This window comes from Zonotrichia leucophrys, chromosome 10, assembly GCF_028769735.1.
Source record: "Zonotrichia leucophrys gambelii isolate GWCS_2022_RI chromosome 10, RI_Zleu_2.0, whole genome shotgun sequence".
Lineage (NCBI taxonomy): Eukaryota > Metazoa > Chordata > Aves > Passeriformes > Passerellidae > Zonotrichia > Zonotrichia leucophrys.
The window spans coordinates 6,765,894-6,787,854 of NC_088180.1; the positions used below are offsets into that span (position 1 = coordinate 6,765,894).

The window sequence follows — 21,961 nt, forward strand, 5'->3', positions numbered from 1 at the left end:
TCCCCCTACACCCCAGCAGACACCCTCATAATAAAATCTTGCTGAACACTGCATGGGAATTGCACTGAGAGGGTAACTTTTTCAGAAGAGCCAGTTAACCAGCTTTGGCAGAAATTTCAATGGGAGGCTCACATACAGCTATTAAAATATTGTGTGGAAGCTTTTTTACTTGACAAAACACTGAGGGACTAATCAGGCCATTCTCTGAATTTTTTTGTTGATGTTGATTTTTTATTTTGTTCACATTACCACCAAGCCACTAAACAGAAATACGGAGCAATTCCATTATAAGAGGAGCAGCCAGAAAAGATTACTTTAACAATGCAAAGCCCTTTTCCCCTATTTATATTTGTTGCTATTTCATGTCTTTGTTAAGGGGTGGCTTTTGTGTTTGGCACTCAGCAGAAGCCCAGAGAAACGTGCAATGACTCAGAGTCTGTGGCTACAGCTGTCCTGCAAACACCTACACACTCTCCCTACTTGGTCCTTATGAATGAAAGATTCCACAGCTCCATCCCTGTTCCTCTGCCAGGCACATGGATGAGCATTTACCAAGTGACAGCCCCAACATCTAACCCAGCATTGCTGGACATCTCTTATGCTTGTTTCACTGAGCTTAACTGACAGACCTGCTGAAGAAACCTGGCCGCAGGCTGAGGATCATGCCAAAAGCAGGACTGATTTAGTTTAGACGTGTAAACCTTTGTTCAGGGCACCCAGCCATCTACCATACATGTTTGTTCTTCCCTCAGTTTTGTTCTCCAAAGCCTGAAGATGGCTGTCATATCCATCCATTCAAACAGCACTGCTGATCTGTTCTGTATTTCCTCCACGCTACCAGTCCCAGAGGACAGCCCAGGCTGCTGCATGTGCTTGGCCATTGCCTGAGCAAATACATTATTCAAAAATAAAATTAAACAGCAAGTCTAACACTGAACTCCTCATCTTCTTTCACATCCCAGCTTCCATCAAAACGTGCTCTTTGGCAGTGCTGTAGCATAAACAGGGCTATATAGTGCCCTATAAAACTGCTGTGAGCTCTCCTTGCAATGCCATTAGAAGTGCAGGCTGTTAGCACACTGCTGGCCCGACAGCTCCCCTCCCAGGTTTATGTACTGGAGATGGAATTAAAACATCACTTTGTCTCCGGAGTTTATAAACAACAGAGGGAGTAAAAAATTGGGTGTTCTGTGAAGGAAAGACAGTTGTGTATTTTTTCAAGCTAGCCAGGGGCTAGAGAGATGTCTGAGAGTGGCAGCTGATATGCATCAGGCAGCAACACGTTCTGGCCAGTGGCTGACTCTGAGACTGATATTTGCTATTCTCCTTCTAACAGAGACTGTTGTGTGCATTTGTAACAGTGATTGTGAAAACACAGTTATTTTATTACTCTGACATTTTCACTAAAATCAGCAGGACTATCCACTTGCTTGGATCAGGCCTTGGTGCAAAAGGCTTGTTACTTTTATCTTTACCCAAGACATGTTTGTGCATTGAACTAATATAATCCACTACATCATCTGCTGCAGTTCAATGAAGTTATAATGAATGACAATACAAAATTTTATAGCAGCAAAGCATTTCTCAACTTGTTTTTTACTGTCCTTTTAATGTCTTCCATATAGATTTCTCAGTAAAAAGTCTTCAGGAAAATTAAATGCTTTGATTGAACATTGACATTTATGGACTTTTTATTGTAATTCCATCAATTAAGGATTATATAATTTTGAGTATAAATTTTATATCTTAAGATGGGATATGAAATTTACATCCAAAACTGCTTAAACATGAACAGTTCTTTCCAAATGTATCAAAAGCAAGACCTGTTTTCATGGGGGAATTAAAAATGTCAATAGCAAAACAGTAAATTAAATTAAAAGTTGTGACTTAAAAAATTAACAGATAACTTTTTTATGGAGATTGCAGGTGGGGGTTGTATTTCTTTGAACAGGAGAGAAAGAACTAAGAAGTCACTGTTGTTGCTTTCTTAATGGCAGTTATTTTAAAAAATCCTTGCTTTGTGCTGGGAAAGATTTATGTTGAGGATCAGCCTGAGAAATAAGTGAGGTATCAGCTTGACATCTTGAAAACAAAACACCACAGCAATATTTTTCCATCTATCAACTTTTTTTTCCTACAGTGGAACTTCCCCCTGCTGATGTTTGCATGGAAGATTGCTCCAGCTCTGTGCTGTGGCAATACAGTAGTTATTAAACCAGCAGAACAAACACCCCTCAGTGCTCTCTATATGGGTGCCCTCATCAAGGAGGTAAGAACAATTGAGGGGAGTGATGTCTGTCTGTCCTTTTGGGGAGGGAACCACCAGCACACCCCTGCTTTAACATGCTCTAACAGCTCTCATAAGTCATGCTTACCTTCATTCATTCCTATTTTGACAGGCTGGCTTTCCACCAGGAGTTGTCAATATTTTGCCAGGATTTGGCCCAATTGTTGGTGCAGCCATAGCCTCTCATGTTGGCATTGATAAAATTGCTTTCACTGGATCCACTGAGGTAAGAGGATTCACACATTACTGTAAAACATGAATAAATACTTCAGTCCTTATGCTGCATTTCTTACTGTCACTGGGTAAAAAAGCTACATCTAAATAACAGTGGTCTGTGCTTCCCAGCTAAACTTATGTACCACAGGACTTCCCAAGCACAAGCAGCTCCTTTCCTCCAGCCCCTGCTGTGCTCAGCACCTCAGCACAGGAGATATGCCTGGAAAAATATTGCTGGGATTTCCTGTGGGCTTAGGAGGATGTGAATCACATGCAAGTAGGCAGAACATCCCGTGTATATCACAGCACACAGAAGTGCTGCTTTAACATCCATAATTTGTGTATCCTGCCGTACTTGGGGGAAAGGGAGAGCAAGGGAGCAAATTGTGCAAATATACTTCAACTTTGATGCTGCATACAAGTACATTGAGGATGAGGAGGAGGCCTAAAAAGGAAGGAATGCAGGGGGAAAAGGAGATTGTCCAAGGTTTCAGTTCCCAAAATGATGGAAAGAAGCTGGCCAGAGGATGAAGGGAGACAGTTGTCTCCTGGATGCCAAAATGCCTTGCTAGGAGTCTATGCTGCAGATGTTAGAGAGGAGGCTCACTCTGAAGATGAAGGCTGCAATCTTCAGCAAGACTAACCCCCAAAACTCTCATCACATCTTGCTCTCAAATATGTGCCAAGCTGGCTGTTATCAGGGTTGGGGTGGGGATGACAGAGGTACTCCAGACTGAAGTCACAGGAGAAGGGGCCTTATCTCATCGTCTGAAGGCAGACAGAAAGGAATCTCTGTGGGAGTTTCAGGGCTGGTTATATTTAGAGAGTGCTAAACCCAGCCCTTTTCAATTCAGAATCTGACAAACTATTGTATGGAGGGAGCTAAACCCCAGGGATCCAGTCTCCCTTTGATATGTTTGACTCCCACTCGTGGCAGTGGAAGGCTTTGTGCATCCCAGGGATCCTGCTCTCCACAGTGAGGCAATTTGCTTTTTGATTTGTGTCAATAAATTCACTGACCATGCAGCCCTGCTAGGTATGTGTGGGTATCTCCCTGGTGGGCCCAAGGATTGCAGAGATCAGCTCAATTATTTCAAATAAATTATTCTGGTGGAATTATTCAGTAATTGAGTTTGCAAGTCACACACAAACCTAAATTACCAGTAAAATGTAGCTATGCCTAATTTGCACACACAGGTGTTTTGCAATTACTGTATGCCTGCACATGGTTTTTTTAATGACAACTTCAGATTCTAATATACACAGGTTACATTCTAAGTCAATGGCTACATCAGATTTCAGATTATTCTGTGGAATTACTCTAGTCATTACATCTTCTGTATCCAATTAAGATTAGCATCCTGGAATACTGAAAATTTTAATATGAGCTGATTACCCCCCATAAATTAAGTTGAAACAATTGTTTTTATAAAGATATGTGGTCTCTGTTTAAGATAAATATTCTATTATACAGGATGTTGCACTGTTTGGAAGAGGAAAAATACAGATGGGTTAGGTTTCAAAGTTGTCTCTTGTAGCCAAAATAAATTTTATTGTAGTTCCAGACAGCTTTAGTTTTAATAGGCGTTTAAACTCAAAAGCTGTGGGTTTTATACTAACTCAGTGCCTACCTTTAAAAGCCTTACTAATAGGAAGTGAAAAGCATTACAGAGATGAAAAAGCAATTCTCTAAGAACCTAAAGCAAGAACAGATGGATCGTTTTAATGCAGAGTTAGTGTAAACTATTCCATATTGTTTCTGATTTCCTGTAACACTGAATTTTTGTAACAGCAAGTCAACATTGTAACATTTTAAACACCACATTCTGATATGAGCCGGACTAGAGTCTCTGACTCCCCCAAAGCAGATTTCAATTTCTAGTGAAATAATAATGGAAATATTTTGTCTCTCTGGTACTTGTCTGAAGCATGTCAACTGCACACTCCAGTGATGGGGATCTCCAATAGCCATTAGGTGTATAAACACCAGGTATTAACTCCATTCCTCCATTCCATCCATCTGCTAGTTAAGGCAGTTCATGATGGGCAAGTTAATGATAAAACCTATCAGTACAAACACCAAGATCTTCAAATTGAGATTCTGAAGCACAGTTTTTTCTCTAGTTTTCACTATGAGGTTTTTTAATATAAGTTCTTTACCTTTGAAGCATACATATAGCTAATGAAAACTCTCCATTTGCCTGTAAAAATCACAAAAAAGGGCTATTATCTTTTTTCTGCAGTTTTCTTGAAAGCCAGTAAACAGGCTGCTCCTCCTACAGAAAAAAAAAAAAAAAAGGAATGCTAATATGTTCCAATATTTGGAGAACCCAATCCATAGAAATGCAAGCCAAAAGGCCAAGTTCAGAACCTTCCCTCAATAAAGCCTGACACAGGCACAGCACAGAGCCCTCCAGCCTCACACCTTATCTTGCACCAGGAGCTGTACCAGCTGCTCACAGAAGAGAGTGATCCTTTCCCTGCTGCAGCCTCACAGCTTCTGACCGTGCATGATTACACCCCCCAGAGCCCAGGGGTGCATGGGCACCCTTGGATTCCATGTGCCAATGGCCTTGCCCCCTGTGCATTAGTCCAGTACCTCTGGAACACCCCTCAATCCTGTGCCCCTGCAATGACAACACAGAAATAGATTTCCACTTCTGCTTCTGGTTTCTAGTTTAGAGCTATCCAGAGTACACTCTCTTCTCTGGGTTTTAGATTCTCAGATTCTCTAAATTTTTTAAAAATACTGCTATTTACTCCACCTCCTGCCCCCCCCCCCCCCCCGCTCAAAATAATGCATGAAAAAGCACAAAGAGGTCTTTTTCTCTGGTGCCATTGCTGTTTGATTTCACTTCTCTCCATCTTTCCTGCTGCCCCTCCTTCTATGGGTTAGCTTGCACACATTAAAAGAACATGCTGCCAGCTCCTTCATCCCTCAGCCTATCTGCTTCTTATGAAACACTCTCCCATGGATCATCTTCCTCTCCCAATCCCCTAGTACATGGCCCCCAAAGCTCTTCCCTCCACAGCCCACTTGGAAGGGGAAGGGTTCTGCAAACACCTGGCAGGCTATGGATTTCACTCTGACAACTGTCACACTGGAAGAAATAAAATCATACTGAGTATGAAAGCCCACCTTAAAATACTGTGGCTCCTTAGGTTCCAGGATCTTTCTTGGCTTCTCTGCTTGCTTCAGATCACTCTTCAGCAGCCTGTTTGGTAAAGGCATTTTAACCAAAATGTTTATTTTTACTGTGTTGGTTTTAGTCAACCAGGGTTAATCCATGATCCTCCTTAATTACAGCAATCTCCTCTCAGGCTTCACTGACACATTTTTTCCTCATCTTCCACAAGCAGATGAAATTTAAACTGCCATAACCAAACTTTCTTCCAGCCAATATGACCATGTTAACAGTTGCTCCTACCTTTCCTTGGAAGTCCATAATCAATGTACATATCTCATTACATCTTACTGAATTTCTCCTTGCTCCTTCTGGTCCTGAGCTGCAGGGTGGAGCTCCCACTCACTGGGAGCATGGGAGAGGTAAAGCTCAGCTGTGTCCCCCTATCCCTGTTGTTTACTGTACATGCCTCTTCCTTTTGCACTGCCCCTCTCTGCCTCAGCTTCACTGTTCCACATATTCTTGTCTGAATTCCTTTAAAAAACATATTAGCAACGATTTAATTAGAACTAGCAATTTACAATTTCTGAGTTTCAGAACAGGTCCAAGCTCAGGATGCCTGCCATTCCCATGTGTCTGCTGTTAGGCTGCAGTGCTCAGAAGTACAGGAGATGTTCTACAAGTCTCTTGCCCTGTAAAATAACAGTGGGTTTTATGTATTTCCAAGACAAATGCTGATAAGGGAACAATTCTTACACATACCAGAAATGCAAAGAGTATCTTCATATTACTTTCTTATTCTCTGAAAGAACTTTTGCTGTGCAAAAAAGATGAAAGGCCTTCAAATATCAGAGCAAAGCAGCCATCAGAAGCTGGTTTACTCTTAATTTACCTTTATTTCCATTCAAATCTGTGAGCTCAGTTAAGGCTTTGCAAATACAGCCATTTTCCTGCTGAGAGCTGTCTGCCCAAGTCGCTCCTTGTGTGCTCCACCTGAACTGGAACTGGTGTGGGGATGCTGTACCCTGAGCTTCCTGGTACACAGGGAATAGTTGAGGGCAGTATGTCCTGGGTTTAAAGTTAGGGATTATTATGGAGAGTAAGAAGTTATAAATACTTTAGAATGCAGATTTAAAGCCCTGCCTGGGATAAAAATTGTATTTTGATTGTTGCAAAAGTTTAATGAGTTCTAATAACTTCTGTTTAAAACCAAATGTGTAACCTCCAAATCAGACTGGCTTACAACTCCCTCCAGTTGTTAAATGCTCTCAAGATGAGAATTATAGATAGCACAGGAAACATTTGAAGTTCTGGCCAACAAGAAATGTATCCTAAGTGGCTGGTTTCCACTTTGTTCAAACTACGACCCATTAAAATGCAGACAGATTTAAGATAGGATTCAGGTCTGTGTTCAGGCAGCTCTGCAGAGTAACCCAAATAAATATCCAACAAATTGGTTTGGATGCCTGTGTAAACAAAAGGTCTATAAACAACTGCAATAAACCCCAGCAAAAGAGTCTGCATTTTGCTTGGCAGAATGTTTTCTTTATGCACTTAGATTAACAAACCATGATCTCATCATTAGTCAACAAGATACTAGAGAGACCATCAAAGCGAACTACGGGAGAGTTGAGATTGATTCATGCCAAACAAATGTTTGTAGCTAACAGCTGTATTACCACTGATTCTAATTTACTCAGCAGGATTCTCCTTTCATTTCCAAAGTGAGATGAATGTCCCAATGCATGATGTAGACATTCTGTCTTCCTACTGCACAGGCAGTGGGTTGTGTGAGCTCTTCTGGATCACACAATCTCTTGTTGCTTTTAGGCTTCATGAAGAATTGCAACCTGGCATTTTCTACTTTAGCAATAAGAATCCTAAAGGTGATCTGACCTGTTCTGAGAAGTCTGTGAGCTTATGGTGCTACACACATACCCTGTGTAAGGATTTAGGGAGGCTGCATTAGCATTCATTCCTGCTCCTGCAGAATCTTTTGGATCCTATCTTGGACAGCTTGTACCTCCTGAATGAGAAGAAGTTGTTTCCCTTCTCCTTTTGGTAGCATTTAGGAAGCTGTTCCTGGGCAACTGTTGTGCCTCTGTGCCTACAAAAGATGCATATCAAAAGGAATCACCTTCTTAAATCAGTACAAATAGGATGGTGTATCAGTGCTATCAACATTAGCAGGAGTTTTGCCACAGACTTCCAAGGGGCCAGGATTTAACCGACGGAACAAGTCAGCCATTTATAGCTTAGGATTCTCTCCAGGAATTGTGTTTAGGATTGCCTTTTCACTTGTGCTGCACTATTCAGTATGCTCTTTTCAGGGCTGCTCCTCACACAGGGCATTGTACAGTCAAATAAAGCTGCTCTTCTTTGTGCCAGTATTCCAAATTTGCTTGTCACTGCAGGAGACACACCCTGAACATGCCAGGAGGCTCTAAAATGCTTGTCAGAAAGATTTGAATATAATCTGGAATTCATAAAAAATAAGACAAACTGAGTGAGCAGCAGTATGGGTTTGAGTGTTTTGCCAAAACAATGACATCCAGTGTCTCAATAGCTGGAGAGAGAAAACTGTACTTCCAGAAAACATTGAAAATTTCTGTCTGGCCACATCATCTCCACAAAACTTAAGTAATCTCTTGTAACTTAAACCACTTACTGTCCTACAGATATTCTCTCAAAGTCCCAAGAAAGGTATAGAGTATATTATTTAAAATGCCTAACTGATGACGTGTATCTCCTCTGCCATGTTTTGCACTGTTCATGGAGTATTTTAATCCATGCATCTCCCTGTGCAGTTCTTCCCTTCACTGTCCTGTCTGTGGCAGTGTCAGGAACATGACCTGCTGTTCAGCTAGGCTGCAGCTCCCCTATATTCAGGTGTTCCCTGATGATTTGCTGTTTATCTGTAAGAAAAGGAAGGTTCAGAGCAAAGGAGAACCCAGACATTCTGAATGACAGAGCTGAAGAGGCAGTACCACAAACCTTGGAGGTTTGCTTTAGACTCATGAGACTTGGAGTGCTCTAATAGTAACAGGCAAACCCACCTGTACCCTTTAGAAGTACAGATTTCTGTCTGAAAACAGAAAAGTAGGAGAACATGAAAGGCAACAAACATTTTTAAATTTCTGGACAAAGTATTTAAAATGCAACTGCTTAAGCCTCCTCTTGAAAGAGACATTAAACTTCCATGTAGAGAAGGCATAAATAAACAACAATAAAATGTTTTAGATCATCATACATTCTCACTGCTCAGTGTCACACCATCTACAGTGCAGAAACAGACCCTTCCAGGACTACCATTCAAATAGCTTTGTTGCACAGGAGTGTCTCAAACTGCTTTTTTAATCTTTGTTTTTGTTGGTCTGCATAACAAATTGTTTTCTTTGAGATGGACCAAATTACATCTGCCTCACCCTCCATGCAGCTTACAAGGTTCTGGTACTTCACAAGCTATCCGGGGATACTCCTGATATCAATCTTGAAGCCTATTCAAAACAAGGTTGGGGAGTCAGGGCTTTCTCTGCCAACATTCCTGCTGAATAATCGCACAGCTCCATTATCTGTGGGGGAGTCCTCTCTTGCAGCCTTCCCTCTCCGGGCTGTGCTGCCTATGGGGAGCTGAGGGATGGAGCTGAGACGCCGCGGGAAGCGTGGCCTGAAAGGCAGCAGATTGCAACACTATCACTTATCCCTTTCATGCTGTCTTCCTCCATAAAGAGAGGGCCACTCACAAAGGGCCGCCTTTGTCACTAAATAACCACGGTGCTGGTGCCTGCCCTGAGACTTTTCTCAACTTGTGAGTGCACAGGGCACAACAGGAGCACGGTGAACAAAAATGCTGAGCAGCATGAGCCCCACCATCCTGATGTCTACACTGATCCCTAACAGGAAAGACACACTGAAGCCTTCTATTAAGTTTTTACTGGGAATCTTGACAACTTTCCGGTATTAAAAATACCTCAGACAACACTTTTCCAAATTACCACCACTGTCTCAAAGCCCTTTGGACTTGAATATTTACCATATACTATGCTTGGACTTGCATAATTGTCAGTTACTTGTTAGCATGGAATCCTTTCAAAGTCTTTACATGTACAAAAGCATTTTGACATTAGAGTAGAACAGAAAGCAGGGAGATGAGGGCTGGACACATTGCTCTGGCTTTCTTGGTCTGTCCTGCTCTTTGTGAATTTTTGAGAAATACCTGGCTGTTGTTCTGTGAGAGAGGGAGGTTCAAGGCAGTGAGGGTGTGAAAGGCATTGGCTGGCACGGGCTATAAACACAGAACTCTGGTTTCCAGGGTACATTTCCAGCACAGTTTGAGAGGCTGGAATTTCCAGATGATGTGCTCCATGTATGTAGTGGGGGTGGAAGGCAAAAAGGATCCTTTTTTTTCAGGTTCACTTCTGGCTGTCAGTCAAACATAGCAATAAAATCAGCTCCAATTAAGGGGATATGCAAGGAATTTCATGATAATGTCAACACTCCATTCCATCAATACAGGGGTAAAGAAAAAAAGCTTTTTCTTTTTTTTTAAAAAAGAAAAAACCTCAGTCACACTCAACTGTGGTATCACCAGATAAACAGTTAATCACAAAGGTACATGAAGTGGTTCACAATTCCTTCATTATCCTGTGAAGTTTTTCCTTTGTTTTTTTTTTTTCCTTTGGGGGCCCTGGTTTCTGTTTCATTTGCTTTCTGATTACTCCAGTGCTGACATAACTTTCTCTAGCAGACTGCCTTCAATTCTCTAAGAGGTTCAGCTCCTCATCCATTAACCCCTTGCTGCAGGGAATCTCACTCATATAACCTTAGAAATAGAAAACAGAGAGACCAGAGTACTCCATGGAGAAAAAAGCCCTGCTCTGGACTCACTCCCATCTCACTTCACCTCTGCCTTTCTGTGTGACATTAAAACATGTCCCAGTTGAAATAAAGCACTTACCAAGCTTCTTAGGCTCCTCAATATTCAATAGGTATTTTTAGTCCTATTTTTACCATGTAGGAGCCTAAATCTAACTGTGATTACTTCCTTAGCTGCAAAGTGGTCACAGTTACACTACAGCCGTACGAAAGCTGATCTAGTTTGGGTTTGTTGATCCAGGGAGAGGAGAATTTCCAGGGAGCACAGCTACCCCTCCAACTGTACTGATGTGGAAGCATAGCTGTCAGATTGCTACTCCATTTAATCTATGCTCATGTTCATTGGTGAGATCTGCAATTTGTGGCTGCTCCCGCTGACCCCACAATCTACAAAGACATTTTGGGGGTGATTTTGACCTCCTCAACCCATATTAGGAATATCTGTGGTGCAGCTGTGGGTCAGGTCTGGGATGGTGCTTTTTTAACTTCTTGCCTAATTGGTATTCTGCTCTGTGCTGTTAATCCTGCAAAGGAGGAAGATGATTTCATCAGAATTTGATGTATTAAGCCTTGTGAGCATGTCAGTGGTTTGGGTAGAAGTAATTGTAGTCACATCCATTTCAAATTTCTAATTCAGTCCTCCTAAAATGCCCTCAAAGAAAGCCCCAAGCCATTTTAGCATAGCTGCATAGGGGTGAATCGTACACAAACTTAGTGCTGTGCCTTATCCCCTCTCAATTTCTAGGAAAAAAAAAAAGGAAAAAAGGAAAGCTGTCCACTACTGATGAGAATATGTTTGGAACGAAGAACCTGCTGGATTATTTAAAGCTCTGCTCTACTGATAGCCAACCCTGGCTGTTAAAATGAACTGTATGACTACATTCCCTGTAAAATGTGTCTCCATTTCCTTTCAGGTTGGGAAGCTGATCCAAGAAGCAGCTGGAAGGAGTAATTTGAAGAGAGTTACACTGGAGCTGGGTGGGAAAAGCCCAAACATTATTTTCGCAGATGCTGATTGTAAGTCAGCACTTCCATATTTTTGCTAAAAGCATGTTTGCATAATGTCTTTTTCCTTTATTCAAGAACTATTTTTAGGGCACATCTTTCATATAAAGTGAAGTGAAGCAGTACAGCTGTATCTAATGGCACCTTTCAATCTTACAAAAGCAATCTAAGATGTGCTATCTTTTATAAAATACAACTTTTGGACCCACAGATTCTCATAGTCAACAAGAGAGCAGAAAAAGAGTTATAACCAAGCATATAGACATGGTGTTTTTCACAGTTAGTCCCACACACATTTGCCATCTTATGCTCTGCAGCAAGGTGATTTAGTGCTTTAAATCTGGAAATTCTGTGATTTTTTAGGTTCAAAGTAATTATAAAAAGGACAATTTTTATGTACACTTGACTTGTTAATCTAGTCAGTGCAGTGTTCCTTTGTTAAGTAGGTGTAAAGGGATATTATTCCATTTTTAAAGTTTTTACTACTAAAGAATTGTGTATTGAAATATCCTCACTGCCACTGTCTGCAGGGAGCTGAAAATTTTGGCAGATGTCTGATGTTGTGCAGCTGAGATTTCTGGCACCTGAGAAGGCACAGGACAGCTGTTTAGCTTAGGATATAAACACAAACTGGAAGTTTCTGCTTAAATGATCAGCAATGAAATAGTTACAATGTTGATATCTAAATTGTCAGCAGGAGGTTTTGAAGTTAACACCGCTTAAGATGAATGAGATGGTTCACACCTTGCTCGGAGCTCTGGTTTCAGGCTGGCTGCAGGCACACCGTACTCAATGCCCTTTCTGAGAACTTTGCAACCCCAGTAAATAGACACATAAGGATTTGGTCTTCTCATTTAAAAGGGGGAAGTGAATAGTGAAGAATGATTTTGAGTAGCAGCAATTACAAGAGATGTTTACAATCCTGTATCCATTTTCAAAACATATCAATATCTGAAAAACTAGGGAAACCTTGACAACTTCCATCAGCTTTTCTACAAAGAAATGCTTTGCCAAGTCAAGGATTAAAATTTCAGCCAGTCATCCTGGTATGCTAAAAAAGCTCTTGTCAGCTGGAGCCAGACACAGATATTCCAGCCTTCTACCCCAGTTACTCATCTCCACCTCCCACCAGCCATCACCACACCTAAACATCCCTCACCTGCTAACTCACACTTGAACACCTGAACATTTCCAGTGGAGTGCCAGGGACAGGTCTGTGTTATGACCTTCCATGGGGGAAGGACAACTGCTCTCTGGTCTTCCCACAATTACAACCTCCAGTACTTGGCCTAACATTTAAACTTCAAAGCTCTGATTATTTAAAAACAGCAACTGGCTCACCGTTCCAAAGGAGTTGTTTTTTCTGCTTGAGGAACACTGTGTGCCAAAAGTTAGCAGAAAGCATGATAAAGGTGTTAAAGGTTTAGAGCACCAAAAAAACCAGAGAAGAATGGTTAGAGCCCCTCATGGTGAAAAACTGTTAACAATAGAGAAGAAACATTAGTTAATCACAGCTATCCACTGGTGCTTTCAATCTCCATGGAGCCGCCAGGGAAAATTTAAATGTGGTCCAAGGAACACCCCATTTAATTTTTCTTAAGACCACACTGAGGGCATAAAAAGACATTTCTGTTAGACAGAGTTGTCTAGAATGTGCTGAAACTAAAGCACTGTTGCTTTGTTTAGTCCATAAAAGATTATACTTTAAGCAATGTTCCACAGTGCTTCAACTGGTAACAGAGATAATACAGTGCTGTGGGGCAACACTGCTTAGGGATTAATTCATTATTCTTGTCTAGTCAGTTATTACACCCAAAATAACAATGTGGCCTTTAATGTCTAAATAAGACCAGATCCTCTCAGAATGTGTCAGTTGTACCTCCAAGGAAGCTAGAGTAGAAATCAAGGGTTGATTGTTCTTTAACAGACCTGTAATTTAAAGGCCTTACCCAGTCATCTGCATGGGCCAAAAGGAAATTTCTATGTTGCAGAAAAAGAATCTGGCTTTTTGGGAAGGATGGGTCTTGCCATTATCAAAGTCAAATTTACCCATGTATTTGTTTTGTTTTGCTGTAACTCTCCCCCATGAAGTATTAATAACCCATTGCCAACCTGGGATCACAGACAAATTTTCTTCTCATATAGTGACCCAGTCAGATGTATTTATGTGGGGCACATCCTGCTTCTGAGGTTCCCTTAAGGGTATTACTTGGTAAATGATATGTTGCTGGATATAAGACATTGGTGAAGTTGTTCTTGCATACCTTACTCCTACTGACTGCCAAGGCCCTGTCTTAGCATTTCCAGTGGGAATCATCCTCATTTCTGACCTGACACAACTACTGGATATCTTGATTTAGTTTTATTTAACCAAATAAATGCTCCTAGTGAGGTTTTGGGAATGTAGCACTGTGTAACACACACAGCACTGATGCAAAGGCAGATTTGCCCAGTGTTCCAGTGCAACATGTGCTGTCTTGTTTTTCAGTGGACTATGCTGTGGAACAAGCTCACCAAGGAGTCTTCTTCAATCAAGGTCAATGCTGCACTGCAGGCTCACGGATTTATGTGGAAGAATCAATCTATGAAGAGTTTGTCAGAAGAAGTGTAGAACGTGCAAAGAGGAGAGTTGTGGGGAGTCCTTTTGACCCAACTACAGAACAAGGTCCACAGGTAAAGGATTAGGGCATTGGCTCTACAGCCCAGGAGGTGCCTGGAAGTATTTAAACTCCACTAAGGCAGAGCTCAGTCAGTGAACACTCACTCAAAGTCCAGGGTAGCTGATACAATACATGCTTTCAAGATTAAAATTCTAAAGGAGTAAATAAGCTTTGCAGCTGTGAGGTGTTTCTTGTTAAATAAAAAAACCTCAGTTTAAATATCAATGTTTGCCTTCCAGTTTTAAGAGCAAGATCTGGATCTTCAGCCCCCAAAATACAGCTGTAAACTGTGAGAAGCTCTTAAAAGTCTCTGTGACCACTTAACTGTCAAGAACTATCTACAACAGTAATGGTGCTTGGATATCCAGAAATTCTAAGCAGAAGATGGGCATAATCAGAAATAAGTCTTTAGAAAATGTTACTGCCACTGATAATCAGCTGGGCTTATAACATTTTCAGGAAGTTAACCTGGGGCAAAACCTAATGATCTGCTTTATTTCGTGCTTGTAAACTAGATTGTTTAGCAAGAGCATGGGTTAAGCCACAACCACAAGGTGACACATCTTCAGAAATCTGAGGTCACAGTCAGCACCTGCTTGCAGATCTTTGGCGTCTGCAGCTCAAAGAGCAGTGAATGGAAGCAGGAACAGATTCACTGGAACATGACTTGTCTAAAAACACCTATTTGGACTTGGTTGTCAAGTACATGGTCTGCACATCAAACAGCTTTTTTTCTCTTTCAGATTGATAAAAAACAATACAACAAGATCTTGGAACTGATTCAAAGTGGCATCACTGAAGGAGCAAAACTTGAATGTGGGGGAAAGGGGCTGGGAAGAAAGGGATTCTTCATTGAACCTACAGTGTTTTCCAATGTAACAGATGACATGCGGATTGCCAAGGAGGAGGTATTCACATGTGTGGGCAAGATCTTTTTAAAATGTCCTAAATATTACTTTTTCTCCTTTTGTTTAATTCCTAAGACAAAACCTTCAGAAAATTATGACCATATTAAAAAAAATAAATCTTTTCAAAACTCCTTATGCACACAGCAAGTGACATCAGCTGGGTAAGGAAGCTCCATTTTTGTCACTGACTGTAAGTTCTCAGATATCAAAGAGGAGATATGGGTAGAATGGACAAGTTTCCCTGAGGCACCTGCCTTGGAAAATTCATGCAGTTTTACGGACAGATATTATCACTATTTATCACTAAATTTTGCTGTGGGAAATTTTAAAGAGTACAATAGGAGAGAGAAGATAATTAAGAAAGCAGAACAAAATAAGAATAAAACATCTCTGAGGGGGGTAGTTTATTAATTATTAATCTTTGTTGCAGATTTTTGGGCCTGTTCAAGAAATACTGAGATTCAAAACCATGGATGAAGTTATAGAGAGAGCCAACAATTCTGATTTTGGGCTGGTAGCTGCTGTCTTTACAAGTGACATAAACAAGGCCCTGACAGTCTCTTCAGCAATGCAGGCTGGGACAGTCTGGTAAGCAGAAGTTATCCCACTCTTGAAGATACAAGAGTTTGAATAACTATCATCATTTCACTTCAGTTTTGCGCCCTTTGTTAAGAATATTCCTGCAGCCCATGCTAGGGTGGATCTCTGGCCAAGCCACGGCCAGCAGTGGGGGTCCTGTGGCTGCTCAGTGCTGGGGAATGCTGCTGGAGCTGCAGAGCACCTTGCTTCCCCGAGCAGGGCAGCCACTGCTGAGCAGCCTTGTGAGAACAAGCAGGGTAAACCATCCCCTGAACCTGGGGAGCACAGGACACCTGGCAGGGCTTCCTGAAGGCACAGAGCATTGTGCTTTCTACAACTTTAAGGAGCTGAGGGGACACCTCCTCTCTGATCTTTGGAATGGGCATGCCAACTCTAGAGTTTAGTAGCTTGCAATTTAATATGTCAAATCTGACTAAAGATCTGCAAGAAATTAGGGAGAAAAAGAGCAAAGTCAAATCTAACAGCTCTTTGTTATAAACTGGCACTGAGGTTTGGCAGCAGATTAACAGTTCATTACTGAAGATGTGTCCAAGGGTATGGTGCTCTCCTCCTGCCTTCTCAGGTCAAATCCAATTCTCCTGAGGACTGAGAAGCAGATTGTTGTTTTTGTAGCATAAATCCCTCATTTCTTTCCAACATGAAACAATTTGTTATTACTGAGAGGTATAGAGTGTCCTTAGCTCCACAAGTTTCAGCCACTCTCTGAGTTATCCAAAGGTCTTTCTGGCAGTGCAGCTGGACTTAATGCCTCTTCCTGTTACAGGATAAATTGCTACAATGCCTTAAATGCCCAGAGTCCTTTTGGAGGATTCAAAATGTCTGGCAATGGGAGAGAGATGTAAGTATTCCACTGCTGTTTTCTAAATTGTTTCCAACTCTACAACTTAATAAACATTAGTGAATGCTTCCATGCAAATTAAGATCCAGTAATATTCCAGCCTGAGAATCAGGGCATAATATAAGGTGACCTTTAATCATCATTACTGGTTCTAAATGCAATTGATTTGCATTCTAAGACCACCTTTTTAAGTTGTTTTTTTATCAACATTGCAAACTAATTTATTGGAATTCTCATCCTAAAGAAACTGAAAATTTCGGAGTATTTTTCTGAACTTGTAACCTGTGTTTTCTGGAAGGTTTTTTTAGCCATATTAAGCATCACTGTTCAGAAAGACTCTGCTGCTGCTGAGTGCTTGTTGACTGGTTTGGTGTACTTGTTTCAGAGTTGTTTTGACATGTATTGTGCCTCTCTTGGTAGTTTTTCCTTTTCTTTCTTCAGTATTCACTATATTTATTAATACAGATGCATTTGAATTTTATAAAAAAAGCTATCAGCTTGCAGATTTTTAAACAACAAAATCAGGCAAAGAGAAGGAAACAAATGTGTTTACACCTCTTTGAAAAAATCTACTTGCCACTATAAAGCTTTCTGTCATTCCATTTAGCACTAAGTGCCAAATATTTTGAAATGGAGCTCCACACTCAAATATTGTCCCATGTACCTAATTTAAAGTCTTACCAGTTTCTCATTCTCGTTACAATCACAAGGAAGTTTAGCAATTGCATCAGCCCCAGATTGATTACATACCAGGGATTCAATTAATTTCTGTGCAGGAGGTAGGTGTACCAGATATGTCTCACCTAAGTTTTCAAAATAGCTTATGGCTAATGGCAAACTCAGCAGTAAAACTAAAGTAAGGTCAAACTCTTTAAAACTTTAAATATGTTGAAGTATACAACTTGATCTATAAAATAAGCTTTATGAAGTCTGAAGTATTTTCCCTCGTTAGGGAGTACTTTGAATAACACATTCATACTATTCACATTCATGAGTTATGAGGTGATCTCACACTGGCATAAATATGTCAGGTCATCTAACTCTTATCATTGTGAAAATATTCTAAAACTACTAAGCTTGATAGAGCACATGAGTAACCTGACACCCAGGGGTGACCCCACTGACTCCAGGGAGGTTCAACTGCAAGCAAAATATTCACATATCAATGTTGCAGAGCTCTTGAAAAAGGGGAAACCCAGGCAGCACCCCAGCTGTCATGGAAAAATCTGTGGTAATGGCACACTTGATTCCCACTACAGCCTTGAAAGTATTCATCATAAACAATAAATGTTTGGAATGGCAATAATCTCCATCTTACAAAGATGCCTGAAAACCTACCTATGAGTAATTATTCCACTCCTTTCAGAACCTCTTTGATCAGATATCACCTTCTAATTCACCTCCTCCACCCTGCATTAATACCTGCATACTTTTTATTAAAATGCCAGTTTCCTACATTCTTGTTTTTAAGGCATACATTTTACAGCATAAATAATGTTGAGTTGGGCAATTACCGAAAAAAGTGTCTATACATAAGCGTGTCATTGCTAAGGTGACACCATGTTACAGGCAGATCATAACTGGGCCACTGTGCTGCCTGTACCAGCACTGCATTATCTGGGACTTGTTCTGGTCCTGCATTTAAATTCACAGGTTATCATCACACATAGGCAAAAAATCAACACAAAGTTGGGAACTGTTATGCTCATTTTACATTCCTAAAAAGGTAGCAGGGTGTCTGTATCCTGGTAGAGGACACAATACAGGTGATTTCTGGTTGCATTAAGACTACTTAAAATATTCTTGTATCCTTGAAGAGGTCCAGAAGACATGGGGTTTGGGGTTTTTTTTATTCATGCTTCTTTAAAGTTTCTTACCTGAGAGATGTAAAATTTAAATCCTGTAACTAAAAATTGGGTGGTTCACCCCAGATAGCCACATGCAGCCATTTTATATCACATATTATATTATTTTATATTTATCCCCAAAATTCTGGCCTCTGTCCAAATGTCTTCAAGGGAAGGAAGTGCCATTCTACTTCAGAATTCTCCTTTAATGTCATAGGAATTGTTATTGTATGGATAGCTCTGAGACATAGCACTGCACACCTGCATTCTGAAAAACAAGTGCAAGCAGAACAGCTTGGAGTTGTAAATCTCTTTTTTTCTCCTGGACTGAGGGAGGAAAGAGAATATGTAATATTTCTTCTTAAAAAGCATTTTGTTCCCTCCCTCACACCTACACAATCAAGGGACAGCACCATGCAGATTTGACCCATGGGTTCCTTCCTCTTCACAGACCCAACCTTTGCTCTCACTCTGCCCCCAAAGTGCAACCCCAGCAGGCCCAGAGTGGCCATGGAACAGGATGGCTTTGCTGCCTGTACTGGGCTGTGGGGACAATTGAGCCCTTTAACTGAGCACACACTGACTCTTGTGCTCTGCATGTCTGGCATAACCCATCTTCCTATTCAGCAAGTGGAGCTTTTCAACTTTTGAAAAATATTTGCTTTTGAATTCATCACAGATTTTTTACTTGTTAAACAATACCTGGTATAAACTGATGCTGCAATTTCTTCTTCAGGGGCGAATGTGGATTGAGAGAATATTCTGAAGTTAAAACTGTGACAATAAAGATCCCTCAGAAGAACTCCTAAAACTACAGAGGACCGTGTTGTGCAGAAGAGCACATGATGCCACCTTCTCTATTCCTATGGAGACCAGCACTCAGGAATAAAAGTGTTACACAATATATATTTAAGAAATTAAGTTGCAACATACATACTGGGCACATAACTGAGTACGTAATGCAAACCAACTTTGCATGTTTTCATAAAACTCTCCTGAGAATCGTTACATCTTTATAAAACAGATCTTAATGAGATAAAATTGCTACTGGGCATCATTTAATAATGGTTCCAGCTATAAAACTGTTAAATGCAAATGCATGCACACACACATTTATCTCTTCCTTAAATAAACAAAATAAGTCTTACTGCTTTCAGGTTGCCTTCTCAAACAGATCTGCCTTGTACTGACATTGTAGTTTCAATCAGGGCTCTACAACCCAGATTTTACCCAGAACACTAGCAATGAACAACACAAACAAGTGTCATTGATGTTCTTAAAAAATAAAAGACTCTGAATGGTAATGGCCTCAAACCTGGTGTAGTGGCAACTTTCCAATTAGCACGCCCACAGAAAGAGGTCAGACTGGGGAGGGAATCAATCTGCTGCATGGCCAATGAAAGCCAAAAACTTATCAGTGAGATTTGGCTTTCATGGCTCACAGCAATTTGGATTTCAAAGCTTATTTTCGTAATTACTTTATGTCTTGCTATAAGCAAAAAGTCCTCCTTCACTTACAGGAACTTGAAGGGATTTACCTGCCTGCCAAAAGAGCAAGGCCAGACAGGGTGGGTGAGTGTTAACGAGAACAGGAACAGATTCCAAGGCTTCACAGGATATTTTAGCTTTCACTGCTTGTCTAGTTTTGTTGTTGTTGTTGTTGTTACTGTTGTTGCTTTCACCTTTTTTCTTTTTTAAACAAATATATGCACTCACAGGCTCCATTTATTTGTCTGCTATTAAACTGCCTGTGATTACACTGGGAATCATTAAGTACTTGTTACAGCTTTTACTAAATGATGTCTTGCCATCCTCACCATGCTTGTGCACCTCAGGTGATGCTACTGGCTGGTACTGAGCTTTCAATTATTTGGGTTTTTTGGATCCAGGGCAAAAATATAAACAAATAATTCTTTCAGAATTGAGGTATTTACAGCCTGTCACATTATTACCTGCTGCCTACAGAATCTCTTCAAATCTATCACTGACAAACTAAACTATCTCTGTTTTTTCTCAGCTGCAGACCTCATCAATTCCCCAGATTCTTTTAAAGAGATTTCATTTATGTTTTAACTTAGAATTAAGAAAATCTATTTTAAAAGTACATAATCCACACAGTGTAGCTACATGATCTGAGGTGTAAGGACAGAATTACAGCCTCAGGTGTAAGTTTTCCTATGCTATGAACTGTTCAAACTCCAGCCCTGATCAGAAACTAACTTCTGCATGTTCTTAACTTCCTTTAGTCTCTGAGGAATCCCTCTTAGATTTGCAGTTGTATGTGTCCTTCAACATACTGCTGGATCAGGACAAGAGTCTCCAGCACTTTGTAGTGTGGTGGCCCTCAGTATTTTGTAACTCATGTCAAACTGTGTATGTGTTTTTAAGCAATATGTCTACATGTCGTTATTGAGAACTGATAGTACATTCACAGACATGGAGATCAATCAAAGTATTCCTGAGCTGTTAAATTCAAATGCCATATACTTCTACTGTAGTGTATGTCAGAGTGAAGAAAAACAAAATACAGCAAGCAAGAGATTAGTTATCTTTTAAACTGCAATATAAAATGTGAAAGAGGAGATTTTACTTCTTTTCTCCTATTTGCTTAAAAAAGAAACTTCCTGTGCTTACAGCATTTACACCATGTACTCTTTTGTATTCTTTTCATGTATTTTGTATGTCTGTGCTTTATTCCCAATACATTCAGGTAAATAATATAGAGTTGCCATTTTTTTCAACCCTGTCACTGCAGCTCCATTTGATGTACATGGATTTGTGAAATCCTTTTTTAGATGTACCATCTGCATGGATCCAACAAAACATTTTTCCAGTCCCTGCAGCTTTTTGTTACAGTTTTTAATCATGTATATAGTTATATGTTATTAAAAAAGTAAAAGGATATTTTCTATGAAGTTTTTTCCATTAAAAAGGTTTAGAGAAAGACTTTAGACTGTGAGACTCCTTTATTGTTGACAGAGCTATAAAAATATTAAAAAAAATATTTTCTTAGCAAAAGATCTGCTCTCACAGTAGCTTTATTTTCATTTGCAAAAGTGAATGAAGTAAAAGGCCAATTACATTTTCTGGAATATTATTGCAGCTGTATGAAAACACTTGTGAATTGCAGATCTAGGTCATAGTCAAAGTTCATCCTCACCCTTATGGTCATAAAGTTTAGCTATTGGGGCAGGTCTGAAGTCATCAAAACCAGGGGGGCATCCTTGCAAATTGCTGCATCCCAGCTTGATTTTTGGATAATGTTTTAATAATCATGATGCCTTTTCTTTCTCTAGTAGATGTTTCGCAGAGATGATTAAATTATCACTCAGAGCTTTTATGGAGAGATAGTCTACTTAACTTTAATTTCAAAATGCTAAAATGGGACACGGACAGACTGAATTCACATAGCCAGGTACTATACAGCTCTCCTTCAAGCAATCCCTTTATTCCAGGTTACTTTCATTGCCAGGAGCTGCAGTTCTTTTAGAAATGGTGCCTATTTAGGTAAAGTAACTACTCAGTTAATAGCGCCAAGCTACTTCATTGTGTGGCAAGCAATGGTCACACCTCGGTGTCACAGAGTAATACCATTGGTTT

The 21,961-nt window shown here is 40.3% G+C and overlaps 1 protein-coding gene across 1 annotated transcript in view; it reads left to right on the forward strand.

Moving 5' to 3' along the window:
• ALDH1A2 (aldehyde dehydrogenase 1 family member A2) overlaps positions 1-21,239 on the forward strand; it is a 52,428-nt gene extending 31,189 nt beyond the window's left edge. Inside the window, exons 6-13 of the mRNA XM_064722227.1 lie at positions 2,141-2,269; positions 2,400-2,513; positions 11,418-11,520; positions 13,997-14,181; positions 14,912-15,076; positions 15,507-15,664; positions 16,440-16,514; positions 19,098-21,239. Coding sequence (XP_064578297.1) covers positions 2,141-2,269; positions 2,400-2,513; positions 11,418-11,520; positions 13,997-14,181; positions 14,912-15,076; positions 15,507-15,664; positions 16,440-16,514; positions 19,098-19,170 — 1,002 coding nt within the window. The 3' untranslated portion in view covers positions 19,171-21,239. The remainder of the gene's footprint in view (positions 1-2,140; positions 2,270-2,399; positions 2,514-11,417; positions 11,521-13,996; positions 14,182-14,911; positions 15,077-15,506; positions 15,665-16,439; positions 16,515-19,097) is intronic.
• Positions 21,240-21,961: the final 722 nt, after the last annotated feature.